Source organism: Mastacembelus armatus, chromosome 11 (assembly GCF_900324485.2).
Source record: "Mastacembelus armatus chromosome 11, fMasArm1.2, whole genome shotgun sequence".
Lineage (NCBI taxonomy): Eukaryota > Metazoa > Chordata > Actinopteri > Synbranchiformes > Mastacembelidae > Mastacembelus > Mastacembelus armatus.
Window position 1 is genome coordinate 7,276,358 of NC_046643.1, and position 15,824 is coordinate 7,292,181.

At 41.0% G+C, this 15,824-nt stretch overlaps 1 protein-coding gene across 1 annotated transcript; it reads left to right on the plus strand.

The window, feature by feature from the left end:
• The first annotated feature begins 1,340 nt into the window (after positions 1-1,340).
• On the plus strand, positions 1,341-15,172 carry mfsd2ab (MFSD2 lysolipid transporter A, lysophospholipid b). The gene is made up of 14 exons (XM_026300434.1): positions 1,341-1,591; positions 4,301-4,426; positions 5,364-5,488; positions 8,701-8,824; positions 9,428-9,506; positions 9,621-9,796; positions 9,940-10,030; positions 10,549-10,667; positions 10,781-10,864; positions 12,648-12,731; positions 12,894-13,006; positions 13,087-13,230; positions 13,673-13,849; positions 13,953-15,172. Exons 1-14 carry the CDS (start codon positions 1,505-1,507, stop codon positions 14,005-14,007), a joined length of 1,584 nt encoding a protein of 527 aa, XP_026156219.1. The 5' UTR covers positions 1,341-1,504; the 3' UTR covers positions 14,008-15,172.
• The last annotated feature ends 652 nt before the right edge of the window (positions 15,173-15,824 follow it).

Genomic DNA, 15,824 nt, shown 5'->3' on the forward strand with positions numbered 1-15,824 from the left:
GTTCCTAGTATACACACAGATGAGTATTCACACTAGCGGTGGTGTGTGTATACTACATACGTATAAAGAAGGCTTCATGGTATGTGTGCTCAGCTAAAATGGGAGCATATACCTGCACAGCCTCTTGCCAGAGCAGGAGACGTTTTGTAAATAAAGACTTGAATTAGAGAGTGTGAGAGACCCCTCTGGCAAAGGTTGTTGCTTGTTCTACCACACATGATGAATCTCGTGTATGCTTTCATTGAGCAGCCACAGTATATGTGCATCCATATTAATATGTGTTAAAACGCTCACCCTGCACGTCTTTATTGATGGTCAGTACAGAGAAGGTCTGTGATTTTGAGCTGGCAGCAGTATGAGGACTTGAAGGTCAAGGTTGAAATGCAGCAGGACTGACCAGAGATAGCACACAAACACACACAAACACATGCGAGCACACACTGTGCACTGTGGAGGAACAGATCTGCCTAAAAAAACTTTTTTGTATAAGTAAGATATTTGTGTAAGTATCAGGTTCCCTGTATTTCATTTCCTTAAAAGAAATTTACATGTAAAAGTTCCATTCAGAACATCTGCAAGTATTTTCTGCTGTGCATACTAAACAGTGAGCTTACTGTACTGCAGTAATGACCAATGGTTTAACATTTCTCTGAGGTTGAATTCAGTACTACCTTGTTTTTGCTATTGTATCTGGTGGGCCTATATGTGACCTTGGGTGAATACAGGTAATATATTTAGTACACATACTAACATTTATCAGCCAATTAAAAGTTAAATATGGCAGGTTTTTACTGAAGCCCTTTAAAACCTAAATGATTTAAAGAAATTAGCTAAAAACATAAAAATCCTAAATTGATGAATCATTCAAACTGGGGTAGGTTACACCAGAGGATCCCAAATAGACACTTATTTTAACTCCTGCCATAATGGCTAAATATGGAAAGTCTTCAGGATTATGTTGGAGGGCCAGAAAGGAGACCTTTCACAGATCCAGTGGGCCTGTCCAAAACTGCAGGGTTGGGCAGGAGGTTGAAAATGAAACTGAACTACTCTTGGCTATAAATTTATATTTTGACCTGAGGCTATTTATTAATCATATCCCATGGACACTCCCACAACTAAAACTGATAAGTTTCTAGTTTCATGATCACTAGGGCAAAGAGTTAAATCTGTTTTTCCTTTTTGCATTACTCTGTTTGTTGTTCCTCTTGTTTACTTGTAGAACTTGTTGGTAAAGCCGCAGACTGATGGTGGAAGATACGTGGACGGATCCGGTCCGGTTGAGACCCGCCTCACTAGGGGCGGGCCAAACATCGGGTGAATAGTACGATGAAGGGGGAGGTCTAAAAATTACTACATCCATCCTGCTGCCACCGCGTCTTCTCGGCTTTCAAACAGCCTGTGGATCACGACGACACCGAGATCCTGCTCAGCTCAGCTGAAGACCCGTTTGGCGTTTCTATTTTTCTACCTGAGGTAAAGTCGCGGTGCCCAGAGCTCTGCCATGGCGAAAGGAGAAGGAGGCGAACAATCCTCCAACACCAGTTTATTGAATAAACCCAGTCCGGACGGCATCAAGCTCGCCAGGAAAGTGAGTTCATTCATTCATTCATTCAAAACCCATTTACAGTGGCTCATTTCAACACAAGGACGAGGGGAGACGCTGGTTTTTATTCTGAATGGAGGCGATTTGACGTTTTTTTTTTTAGGGGTGATTCATTTCAGAAAAAAGCGCGGCGCGTTGCTCCTGGACATATTTCAACTCAGGAACTGAGCCTCGGAGCCTCCGTAGTGTCTAAAGAGAGTAAATGGCTAAATACCTGATGACAGTGTCCCATGTTCAGACAACTGCTAATAACAGAAGGGGCTCAGTCATGTCATTATACCGGTCCGGGTGTGCTGCACGCCCTTTTTAAGGGGCTTTAACATATAAAGGTTATGTTGGCTTATTTTTAGCGTAAATTCAAAGCTCCCGTTTCATATCTGGAGAGTGGCGGCTCTAGTTTCACCTGGGAAATGAATTAAGCACATGTAAATTTGCAGTCGCACTGGAAATGCAAGTCAGTCTGTAGAAACCACCGTAGCGGTATGGTTAGGGTGCTGCACAGAGCACAGTGAAGGCTGCATCTCTCATTTCACAGCACTGTGAGGCATTCAGAGGCCAGCTCGTGTTTTAATGCTACGTTCAAAGGCTGCCCCGAGGCCCACCCACAGCAGCCGTATGAGACACACCCGTTCAGTCACTCGGTGGGGTGTATATACTGACGTCTAAACGCAGCATACCTGTCCCTCATTTTCCTGTTAAGTAGTGTAACACAATGATTTGCATAAATAAAGAGTGGACATTTTGGATCAGCATTTAAATGCGTTGACATAGTTGTTATAAAACGGTATATAAGATATCAGTGCTTAGGGTTTGCTTTTGTCGTGGGATCTTGCATCCTAAAACTCAGCCAGCCCTGCTTATTTTGGGATTGCCATTGCATTTGTGACAGTTAACGTCCATATTTCCGATAGTTCTGAATGCAGCGGGAAGCACCAAAACAAGGCGACGTGTCAAATCCAGAAGGAACTGCAGAGGATCATTTCCATAAATCTCATCCAAAACCTACCAAAGTTTCCTTTTCCTGGAGTCGACTATTCACAGAGTGTACCATATCTAACATTACACCTCACGTCCAGCCACTTTAAGTATTTGAAAAACCCACCTGTTCTGTCCCTCTGCATATTATCAGCTTACAGTGGTAACAAATAACTAACAAAGTGGCACTGATAACAGATGTATAGCTTGTGCCTTTGAAGTAGCAATAAGACTTTGTTTCATATCAGGTTTACAAAGCTTAAATATACCAACAGTGAGGCATTTTATCTTGTCCCAGAGACATCAACATGCCTCCTCTGCTGTGACTGGTGTATTAATGGTATACAAAAACCATAGTCTTGCATATAATAATATAGTGTGCAGAAGAATATGTTATAATATATTTTGTGTGTGTGTCTGATCATGGGCCTTTGTCAGGTAGATGGTTCTTTGGTGACCACTTGGTTGCTGTTTAGTTTGAAGGGCAGGTGTAAATCACATGACAGGATCAGATTTTATCCAGACCCAGCGTTCACTATCATGGACATGTGACTTTGTTCACCAGGTAACCCAGTGGCTCTAAGCAACTATTGTCCTATGTCACTAAAACTTCTGTATTTTTGAAGGTGCTGGTTTCTTATTTTAGCCAGAGAACATTTTGTCACCTAAACAAAGCCTTGGTTGGGTGTGTCAACAATACGGAGACTGGTTTATTCTATCACAGCCACAGTGATGTTATGCATGAGGAACACGGAGATTTACCTGCAGATTAAGTTTTGTTTTTTTTTTTTTTAAATAATATGATACTATTTGGAAACAGGTTTTATTTTCTGTCTTCCTTTTCCTCGTGCAGTGTAAGTTCTTTGACAATCTGAAAAGAATTAGGCAGCACCAAACGCAACCTTTTTGATTGGTCAGGGAGGGGGGTGCGCTCTCATCCCTGTCTGGCAAACAGTGGACAGAGCATTAGTCAAACTGGCAGCCAGCCTTTGTGCCAGTTCAGGCTGCTGCCAAAGTACCGTCACCCTGGCTTTTGGAGTGTGTGACGCCATGGTGTTGTTATGCTCTGGCACTAATCGACAGAGATGTGTGTTGCTATTTACAAGAGGAGTTAAGAGTCTGTCTGCTGGGGGAATTACAACATGTACAGTGGAGAAAAAGAGTCAGCAACTCATTAGATAATCAAGCATTTCTTGTATCTCAATGGCTGTCCCTCACTTGTGCCAAATGCACTACATGATAGTTTTGTGCCAGCTGTATACTCCGCGGCTCATATGACTCTAGTGACTAAGAGTTCAAGCCACGATTCTTCTGAGGCACAAAAAACATTGTCTTTGATGGCTGAGTGCTGCTGAAGATTGAAGAAATGACAGGTTGAGAATTTGAGAAAGTTGTCTGTTTATAGGCCAGGAGAATATAACTGGATGCATGTCAGTGTTAGTCATGTTAGTATTAAACTGCTGTCGCTGATTCTGCACATTTGACCCCTCCTACAATTACACTGGCTGAGCTCTGCATGCCTAAAGGTTTATGGGCAGCTGCAAACACACACACACACACATATGGTAACACTCAGTGTTCATTGTTACAGTACATAGATCTATCTGTTATGTCTAAACTTATGTTAAAATTCATTATCTTGGTTTCACTGTTAGGGTTAATGTATTTGAGTTTTCTTTGATTAACTCCTTTCTGTTCTCTGTCCATGTTTATCCCCAGCTTGAGCATGGGAACAGGTTGTCAGTGTGCAACAAGATATGCTATGCCATCGGTGGAGCACCCTACCAGATCACCGGATGTGCTCTGGGCTTTTTTCTGCAGATTTATTTACTGGATGTAGCTCAGGTGAGTTGGATGAGGTGGTGAAACTCCATGATGAGATGAGAAAAACTTTATTATATACACCGAAATAAAGACACCCTGCTGTCCGTCGTGCTGCTAAAGGGAACATACTCTGCATCCACTACTGTCCTTCATACACTCTGTTGTTCTGCCACAGTATGTGAGGTGGTATTTATAAGCTTGAGGGAAAGGAAATGTGCATGGTCTTTTGTGTGTCCTTAAAGCGCCTCTTCATAAGAGTACATAAAGAACAATGTGAGCGCTAAAGCTCTCCAACAAAGGTTTTGATTGTCCTGGAAAAGGAAGAGGTGGAAAAAAGTTTCCCTCTTGTTTCCATTACTGACTGGCATGGGGGACCACTGTATCAAAGGCTTACAGAGGCTTGTTCTGAAAAATGCTGGGCTCTGGTGGGCGATGGTAGCACAATGGTGGGGGGGCATGTTTTAATAGGTTCTGACACAAATCTGATGGTTAAGGCCAAAATAGCATGTAAGTCAACAGCTTCCCAGGGTTTAGCTTTGTCCAGTTACCAAGGCAGTAGATTAAGAGACTATTGGGTGACACAGCATGGTGCAGACTGTACAGTCCAGAGTTGAGCTTTCAGCCCGCCTGGTTGCCAGTCGGGCTTGTCTGCTTTAGACAATGCAGATATATGACAGCTTCACTATTTGACTGAAGAGGACTCACTGTATTGTCATATTTTAAAACTACCCTGCTGACTGCATCATACCCCAGCTTAACAGTTTAACTATACAACCACTGGCTTTATAGTTTGTTGGCTTTCTCATCACTTTAGTCACCTGAGTGTGAATGGTGTGCTCATAACTGGATGAGCAGTAATCATTTTTTATAGTGCCAAATTTTTTATCACCCACTGTGTTCAGTTATGTCCTTTTTGCTGTGATAGTTGCTCTAATCTTCACAACTTCTGCTTTCACAGTTGGATCCTTTCTATGCCTCCATTATCTTGTTTGGGGGCCGAGCGTGGGACGCTGTAACGGATCCCACAGTGGGCTTCCTGGTCTCCCGCAGCCCATGGACACGTTTTGGACGCATGCTGCCCTGGTAGGTATAACCCCAAGCAGGAGCCAGTAAGCTGTAGTCTGATACCGACTAATTTTTTTTGAGACAACTACCGGGTATATGTTTGTTCAGTAGATCTGAATAATCTTCTCTGGAACACCCTCTTCTGGTAACTTCAATACCTGACAAATATTTACCTTGTTGATAAAAGCCTACTATTTTAGCATGTTTGTTATTTTTGACTGTGTTTGGAAATGTTTAATGTGGGGCTTCTGTCATCCTTGGTGATTCAGAGCTCAGCGTGGAGTGTCTCCAGTGATACGATTTGAATACTAGAATCTCTTTGTTTTAATAGAGGGCTCATCTTCATCAGCTTGAACATTGAAAAAAAAAAAAAAAAAACTACAACTACTCCTTTTCAGTTTGGTTAGTTTGAGAGGTGCACTTTAGCCTCTCTCTCTGAGAGATCCTACTGTAAAGAACAGCATACCCTGGAGCAAGATTATTGTTAAAACACTGGCTCATGTCTTTGTGTGTGGCTGCGCTGCTGAGGGGGTGGGAGGTTTTTGACGCCTCAGCACTTTTTCATGGAAAGGTTACTCGCCCCTTTCTTTTTAGTTGTTATATTCCCTCCCCCACATCCCTACCCCTTAATCTCAAAGCAATTTATACGCTTTATATATATGGGATTATCACTTCTGTCCAGACCAGAAATGTGCAGGTCCATATATGAGGGGTATAATTTGCATGGCTATATAAGAGAAGTGCAGGGTTAGGGTGTTCATGTGAGATGTTGACTGTTGGTCTCTAGTCTATTGTCAACACTTAACATGTTTTCAGAGCTACTGTCATTTAGTAGCTCTGAAAATGCAAAAGGCCTAACTCATATGGTTGTCAGCCCAGAAGTGGGCCAGTGGAGGAAAACCCAAAAAGAAGGACCAAACAAGGTCTAGGCAGCTTTATACTGAATGCCACAGGGACATGCATGGCTGAGCTTTACACTGGCCTATTTATTAACTTACTTGCTTGATTAAAAAAAAATAATCTCCCTAGTTGCTTTTTAAATGCATGTGCCATGTGTAAGAAGGAACACAACTGGGAGATGAATCCATCCCAGTGGTCTCCACCTCAGTTTCCTGTGTTAATGTTCCCCTGGGTGTGCCCATGCCAAGAACACCTGCATTATTAATTTAGAGTACAAAGGAACTACCATCCTGTGCAGCTGTTGGTTCGCATTTCCTGGGAAAGGCCAGAAATGTACTTCTTCAGTAATGAAATTATAAACCAGCAGCTTGTGCAAATATATGCCAGCGTATTCATTCGTGCTGTGAAATTTACAAATGGCAAACAGGAATGTACTATTAGGAAAAGCAGTTAACAATTATGGCTTTTGCAGCACATGAGCATCTTTGGGTGTTGGTTATCAGAGGATGGAAGCGCTACAAGAATGTCTAGTCACATTATGCTGTTAGCTGCAGACTGAGGTGTGTAGGAGGAGGAAGGAAGAGGGAGGAGAGAGGGGGAGGGTAGAGTAGCGTCAGACCAGCGTCTCATTGGTCCAACCCACAACACACCACTAGCCTTGGCCAATAGCATCTCGGCTTACAAATTTTAAAGTGTCACTCAGGAATCCAGGGGTTACTGTAGTTCAAGTTGTGGAGCATGGGCCGATAGAGAGTCACTGTTGCTCGAGAGTTATTGAAAAAGTCACAAGCGATGGGCTGCAGCATTCCTGCAATTCTGTAAAAATGCATTTCCATTTGACCCTTTGGACAGAAACAATTTCAAGTTGAGTCCATCTGCTGAAGATTGGGATCTGGGTTGTCTAATGGGGTGATTTTTTTTTTTTTTTTTTTTTTTCACATAAATTCCACATAAAGGGTCATTTATTCACTGTGCCACTTATGCTTTTGCAAAACATCACCTCAGAACAGCGTGAACTTAGAGCTTTATTACATCTGTTCACCAACCCAACCCACTGATGGCTGCCCAAAGAATGAGTTTACATATCACGGTCAACCAGTAATACAGGCTGTCACTGTTAACAGGTGCTAGACCACAAACTGTCACTTGCTGAAGTGACTGGCTGAGAAAATCACCCCTCCCTGGTCAGAGGACATTCAAACCCCCTGATTGGGCGGCAGGGGGTTAGACCACTGCTTATATGGCCGACTGCATCAGAGCGCAGTGCAAGTCTTAGTTTAGCCTTGCAAATTTTGTAGGAATAGCTTACACTGTTAAAGATGAGACTTGAAAGTTTAGCTAAAAAATATCAGGGATCCAGTCTTGCCCATGATCCTCTGGATATATGGCAGTGCCAATTCATTAACAACAGTGGCATGCTGTTGCTTATAGTATATTGTTATGGTTTCATGTTCTGTCTGTTAAGGACTCATCTGATGTAAAAAACATTTCCTGTAGAACCTAGCAGGCTGTCCTGGGCCCTCTTTTTCCTGCACGTCAGAGGTGTGGACTGACTCCCAATCTCATATCTCCATGCAGAGGTAATGTGATGATAGTGAGGCAAATAGAGGACAGGAAATGACTAAAGAAATTGGACTCTTGTGGAAATTACTCATAAAATCACGTCATAGTCTGAACACAAGTGATGTTAGGTAAGGTAAGTACAATGTTGTGCAAATCTAAATATGTGTGTTCTTCCTATGAGCATTTGAAAATGTTCTTCTTACAGTTGCGTACGTGTAGTGAAATCTGTACACCATGTGTACAGGAATATACGCTATCAGGCTTATTTTTGTTTACCAACCTTCCTCAGATCCAGACATACCTGTCATGTCATGTCATGTCATGTCATGTCATGTCATGTCACGTGTGAAAACACCTGGATTACTGTGTATGAAAACACATCACTCAAGTGAAACTCTAACAAAGGAAAGTTGGCACAAAATGAATATAAGCCACAAGATATTATGTAGTGAGTGGCCCTTCTCTTCATAAACACTATTAATGGTACAAGTAAGGACGAGCGGGTCATCCATGAACCAAAGGGTCTGTGATTTGATCCCTGGCTTCTCTAGTCCTTGTTTCAAAGTGTCCTTGGGCAAGACACTGAACTCCAAATTGTTCCCGGTGGCTGTTCCATTGGTGTTTGAGTGATTGTGTGGCATAGAAAAGTGCTATTTAAATGTAAGTCCATTTAGCATTTAATGGTTAACAAAGTGTTTTCATGCTGTTGTTCTGTTTTCCTGTTCCTCTCCCCTCTTTCTCCCCTCTCTGGCTTCTCCTGTATGTAGGATCCTGCTGTCAACCCCTCTCGCTGTGCTTTCCTACTTCCTCATATGGTACGTTCCTCCCTTTGAGGATTGCAAAGTGGTCTGGTACCTTTTCTTCTACTGCCTCTTCCAGACCCTTCAAACTGTAAGTATATACCCCCATCCCATTCCTAATGGTTACTCACTTGTCCTATATGTGCAATACAGGGTCATGGAAATTTTTTTTAAATTTATTTTTAGATCTTAATCATCACACCATGAAGAAATCTTTTCAAAATATACTTTACATTATGTCAGGAAATACTTTAATTTCAAGATAGTTTAAAATAAACATGAATTTACACCAGGAGGTAAGGGTACCTTAGCATAGACTGGAAACGGGAGAATAGTTCATCTAGCTCTGTCCAAAGGCAACAATAGCCACGTCAGTACTAGTACCTTGTATCTGCTGATTTATTGTGTGGCTTAAACAAAGGTGTTAAATGCGTTAATTAGTTAAGTTTTAGTGGTACTGGTAAGTGGACTTTGTTACCTAGGCTAGCTGTTTCACCCTGCTGTCCTCCAGTTTGTGTTATGCTGAGCTAAACAGTTATATTAATGATACAGACATGTGAATGGTATTAATCTACTCATGTATCTTTCTGCCACAACACAAACATATTTTTTAAAATATCAAAAAAATGCGTTAAATTGTTTTAACTTGAAGAGTGCTGTATTTATTTTTCTCATCTTGTGATTCTTCCTCCAGTGCTTCCATGTGCCATACTCTGCCCTCACCATGTTTATCAGCTCAGAGCAGAAAGAGCGAGACTCGGCCACTGCATACAGTGAGTATGAAAATCAGTGTGTGAAATTATTCTTCTCTAAATGAACCTTGTCACATAAAAGACTGAGCCACCTACTCAGCAGCTAAGTGTGTCCCATGTTTTTTTTCCAATGAGGGATGACCGTGGAGGTTCTGGGCACTGTGCTTGGCACAGCTATCCAGGGGCAAATAGTTGGCATGGCCAATGCACCCTGCCTCCCAGGCCCTGGTGACATTGTGGCGAACATGACCAACTCCCTAAACTCTATCGGACTCAATGACTCAGAGCCTGTCATTTCCCTGGAACACACGGTAAACCAATTTATTTACATTATATGTTTGAGTGTAAACGCTGATAACAGCTTAGTGTTCAAACTCCATGTACCAGTAACAAGTAAAATTCGGGATACAAATTGTTCTAGCTAACTGACTCTTCTTTTCTTCTTCATACACAGAGAAAAGCCTACATGATTGCCTCTGGTGTGATCTGCTTGATGTATATTCTCTGTGCTCTTGTTCTTTTCTTGGGTGTCCGTGAGCAAAAAGGTAACACTTTAATTTATCAAATTTGCTGATTTTCACAGTTTTTCATTGTTTAAACTTTAAATCAAAATAAGTGGGGAAAAAACTCAAAGTTAGAAATCAGAAACAATTCTTTTTTTCAGATTCTAAGTCTGCCTTTGTGCAAAGAACCTCCTCCCCAAAAGACCTCATTTACTCAAAACCTGATTGCATCCAGATAAACACATGGCTTTCATAGGACAGAGTGGTTATTGAAATTTCTTCTGGAGTTCAGTAGGGACACACAGTTTTAGCTGTGTGCAAAGGTGTGGCTGTGGGCTGATAGAAAACACAGGCCTTGTTTAAATTAGAAGCCTTGTGACCAGCACAGGGATTAAAAAAAAAAACTGTCAAGTAAAGCCTAGTAAAGTTGGTTGCTCATGTAAAAAAAAAAAAAGAAAAGGAGAAAAATCATGGTAGTAGGATTAAAAAATGTAGAAATAAGGTCAAGTGGATAAAATTGTGCATCTTTGTTCATTGTTTCTTGTATTTCCCTCTTCCAGAGTCTTGTCGTCCCAGGTCAGAGCCCATGGGTTTTTTCCAGGGCATTAGGCTGGTGATGGGGCACGGACCGTATGCCAAACTGGTGATGGTCTTCCTCTTTACCTCACTGGGCTTCATGGTGTGTACAGACACAAGCACTTATTTAGTACATGATGCATTTGTATTTGGTCTCACAGGTCTGTGTATTCCTGAGTTTAAACTGGTTGTTGTTTTGTCTGCTTCGTTCTGCAGCTCCTAGAGGGAAACTTCGCTCTGTTCTGCAGCTCGACACTGGGCTTCAGAAATGACTTCCAGAACATTCTGCTGGTCATCATGGTGAGAGCACACACTCAGACAGATAGACAGACAGGTGGCATTTTCGGACACACAGATACATGCGTTATTTCTACAGCAGTGACCCAGTCTGAATGCACGGACAGCCCCTTTGTGTGGAATAAGTTAAGCCATCAACACCAGAGTGCAGACCAATGCTTCCCACCCAGGATGAGCACATAAATTGTCTAAAGTTACAAAGCTGCCCTGTACTTGGTTAGACAACTGTGTCTCCTGGCTGTCCATTTCCTTGATATGTGCCCTCATGACTGTCCTGCCTGAATGCTGTCCCATTCCCACAGACAGTGAAGGAGCCACATTAGTTTCTCCTTTCATGTGACTCTGACCTCTCCTTTTATATAAAGCTCTGTTGAGAACTCAAAGAATCACCCAGCCTTCAGATCTTGACGACAGATGTGCCGTCTGTACTACACACAGGAGAAGTGCACATCGCGACGAAGCCGAGGTCAAAGAGGTTGAAATACTTCAAGCTTTGATCTTTACTTTATGGAAAGAATTAAGGGGCTAAGAGAGTGACCTTTCTTTAAGTACATTTGTTAAGTGAAATGACCTTTTACTGGCTTCAGCTGTGAGCTCTCAGAGAAACAGCTCCCTGTTAAGTTGCATATAATCAGCAATAAGTGATGCTAATCCTCATCTTCAGTAATTTGATAAAAAATTACCTCATCTGAGCTGAGAAGCTCAGATCGTATTAGAACAAAGATACATCAACCAAATCAAACTAACAGGCATTATATAAGTACTTGTAATTCCAGTTGGTTGTTTTTTACTGGATGGAAATGGTAAAGGATGAAATGTAACGAAGCAGTGGAGAGTTCATCAAGTAACAACAAACAAAAAGAGCTTGAAATGCTTTTTGCTAAGGTGAGGCACCTTGTAGAAAGTGTTGTACTCCAGCCTTGATGCTGTCACAAAAAACATGTTGTGTTCTTTAGTTTAATTTGGTAGGAACTCCTTGGATCAGTTATGTGTTTTATCAGGTGTGTTACAAATATAAAGGTGCATTAACTGGTAATATTTGGTTTTTGATGGTGGTGAATGGGCAGTGGGTTGTGTCAGTGCAAAGCCAGTGGTGATTTTGAAGATACAGTTCAAGTGCACGCATACTGCAAATGAAACACAAAATGAGAACAGAAATTCTTTATTCCAATAGGATACAAATGAAAATCAAAGGTTACTGAATGAGAAACCACATAAACATTGTAAGCACACGCTAATGTTATTTTAACAAATGACTGCATGAAGAGATAGAATGAGGCAGAAGGTATGCAGGGTTCTTTTATCTCTCAGCCTAGTGTTTCATACATATCCATAGGAAAAGGTGGAAAAATACTGCTGCTCTGGAGCTTGGTGTTATATTTACCTTATTCAAACACAGGGGCCAAACTGGTCCGAGTGAGGCGTCTGCCCTCCTGTAGAGTCATAGGATGATTCCCCTGGAATTCTGAGTCACATTGAGCTCAAATTTGTTTTAGGAAGAGCCGTAGAAGCTGGATCGTCTTCCACCTTCGCTGTAGTGTTGGGTGCATATGAGAGGTCAAATGTGTTTCTGCATAAGAAAAACATCATCATACATGTTGAGAATGCACTTCATGTCATGCTGCTTTGAAAGTAATTTAATGTCTCACAGAAGGCCATTCCTTGTTGCTTAACCATAGTCAAGGAAACCTGTAAAAGTCAGTAGTGGTCCAGAGATTTTGTAGGAATGACTTCAGTTTTGAAAACAAAACGCCTGGTTACAAACACTTGTTTTTTCCCTTCTCAGCTTTCTGCTACTCTGGCCATCCCTTTCTGGCAGTGGTTTCTGACCTGCTTTGGGAAAAAGACAGCAGTTTATACTGGCACCTTGGTAAGTCATGCCCAAACGCCACTTTTAAGTTGTATGAATCTGATTGATTGACAGGAAAGAAGTGTTACTCTGTGAATTGGGAGAAATTGGCTTGACGGCCTTTAAGAGGCTTGTTTTGGGAGCAATGCTTTAGTGACGTGCTAATGTGCTTCTTCTTTCCAGGCAGTGGTACCATTTCTGATCACGGTGGTATGTCTGAAGAGTAACCTGATTGTCACCTATGTTGTCTCCTTTGCTGCTGGGGTCGCAGTGGCCGCCGCGTTCCTGCTGCCCTGGTGAGATCCCTGCTGCCCTACATTTAACTCTTCATCATCCAGTGTGTAAAACTAATTCTGACTCTTATCTTCACTCTCAGGTCTATGCTCCCCGATGTTGTTGACGATTTCCAAGTTCAGAACCCAGAGTCCACAGGCCACGAAGCTCTCTTTTATTCCTTCTACGTCTTCTTCACCAAGTTTGCGTCTGGAGTCTCCCTGGGCATCTCCACTCTTAGTTTAGAGTAAGTACTCACATGAACACACACACACACACACACACACACACACACACGCACACACACACATAAAACCTGTATTCTAAATGTTTTGTAGAGCTTTCATTACTTTTTCCCAATACAGCAAAGAAACGTTTAAATGAGTTCAAGGCGAATCTCCCAGCACCTAAATTCCACATCAAAGGATTTCCATTTGCTTTCATTTAATTAGCTGCAGTAAGGCTGTGGTGTATGTGGTGGGGGCTGTGTCACATGATTAACTTTACCACAGTGTTGGCTGTTGATCAGGGAAATGGTGGAAATAACTTTCATACCTTGGCTTTCTTCAACAATTTATTGTTATTGTTTATTGTGGTAATCTAGAACATTAATGCCCTATGATGCATGTGAAGTATTTCTGTAATGTTTTATAATTTAGTCTTTTTTTTTTTTTTCCTTTTTTTCCAAGTTTTGCAGGTTACATCAGTAGAGGCTGCTCTCAACCAAAGGAAGTGGATTTAACCTTAAAACTGCTGGTGTCCGCCGCCCCCATAGCATTGATAATTATCGGCCTAATCATATTATCCTTTTATCCAATAAATGAGGAGAGAAGGCAAGGCAACCGCAAACTGCTGCAGGAACAGAGGTAAGGGTGTTGATTGAAATCAGGCAAACTAAATGCTTTACTTATGTTTATATATGGCTTAAGTATAACTGCAGCTGAAGGTGTTTTTTTTTTTTTTTTGCAGGGACAGTGAGGCAGATTCAGAAACAGACTCAACAGAACTGGCCAACATAGTCTAGCACATGTCCCAAAGACCCACGTACGAATCAGATGATCAACTGGCATTTTGCACTAGGCACGGCCAACTGACCTGGACCTGTCAGATGACACAGATGCTGCCTTGTCCTGTCACACTGTGCTGCTGTTTCATGTCTCCAAAACTTGAGTGATTCAAAGATGTCATTGTTTCAGCCACACGGAGGCCTTTCTAAAATCAACCAACCTGGCGTTCACATTTGTGACATTCTCCTGTGTTGAGTTACATTTCACAAGCTTTACGGTTTGTAAAACATACAACATTTGAGCAGTGTGGAAATTAACTCATTCCTCTGTAGGCTGGTCTTGCTCTCAGCTGAAATTGTGCTGGGAGCATGTTTTTTTTTTTTGTTTTTTTCAGTGCTGCCAGGCCATTGTTGGTGCTACTCACTGGAGCTAAACATTTTCCATCCTTGCCAGATAAAACATAAATGACCTTGAGCACTGCACTAAAGGAAAACTTGAACACTCAGTGATGTGCTTTAAGTTCAGCTCTGTTTTTGGGGGTTAAAAATGCAAAACTGACCTTTGTCACACTTGCTCTTCATACACTGACGTGATATGTATTTTGTACATGTTTAAATATATTTTGTAATTTTATCATTTCTCTTTATAGTTTACTGAAACCAGTCAATCACTTTGTTTCTGTCTATTTACTGTGCCACTGGGTTTTTTTTTCTTTTTAAAGATGCCGTAATAATGTGATGTGAGAACTAGTAGCTGGACATCAACAGTTCTGTTCTAAAGGGCTCGTTTTAATTCTTGACCATATAGGCTGCTGAAACCACTACAAGTTAGTTTGCACAAATAACTGCAATGTTTATCCAGAAATTGCATTATTTGTGTCTTATTTATACAGCAACTGAAAGCGGGACAAGTTTCTTTTCTGTAAATGCTTTAATTTCCTTTAATACTGAGCAAAACAGTGACTATATCAACAATTAATTTAGTGATATCTTTATTTAAATATTTATTAGTTTGATTTTACTGTTTTTCAAATTATGTTTGTTGGAAAGTCACGTCTTGCAGTATTTAAATGTACTGGGTTATTCCAGCTAAATTAGCGGTTTAAAAATAAGGGTAATGGGGTGATAGTCGATTTTTAAAACCTTTATAGACCTTGTTGCCATCAATACCGTCTATGCTGTATATGCATTGAAAAAGGGAACAAAATAATTATAAAAAAAGAAAAGTGGAAGGGGGGAAGTGAACTTGATGTAGTCTCCTTCAGTGGTTCTTCAATGTGTATTTTTCTTTGTATATATGTGTTTTTTTTTTTTTTTTTGATGGAACAACCAGTGCTTTGTGTTCATCTTGATCCCTGTCATGAAACCGAGGATTGACATAATTCATATCCGTTGATATGGAGATATGTACATACAGTGTCATATGTTATACATAATGTTACACGTTTGACATGTTCCTGACAACTGGATTGCCACTGTGAAAATGATTATATTTCATTTGTTATTCATTTATTTTAAAATTTATTTTTCCCTAGCTGTTCCTTATATCCCTAGTAGTGGATACTGTACATGCCACCACAGTGCCATTTTTGCCCACTGATTCTGTAATTTTTGTACATCTGTAAATTTCATTGTGTTTTATTTTGTCAGTGCATTATTGTATTATTTTGCACTTATCAGTGAAATTCCCTCATGACCCTCGAGTCTGTAGCCAAATGTGTGAGCTTTAATCTCACAGATACACACAGAAGCCTTGGGTACATGCCTCCTGTGCATATGTATATATTGTATGTAAAACCTGTAAATATTTTTGGTATTTGTGGCTGTAAGTGGAG

Excerpts from the sequence above, each read along its gene's own strand:
- mfsd2ab (XM_026300434.1), top strand. The coding sequence starts at position 1,505 with ATGGCGAAAGGAGAAGGAGGCGAACAATCCTCCAACACCAGTTTATTG. Across the intron at positions 5,489-8,700 it reads TTTGGACGCATGCTGCCCTG|GATCCTGCTGTCAACCCCTC; the intron begins GTAGGTATAACC and ends TCCTGTATGTAG. Across the intron at positions 10,668-10,780 it reads TTACCTCACTGGGCTTCATG|CTCCTAGAGGGAAACTTCGC; the intron begins GTGTGTACAGAC and ends TTCGTTCTGCAG.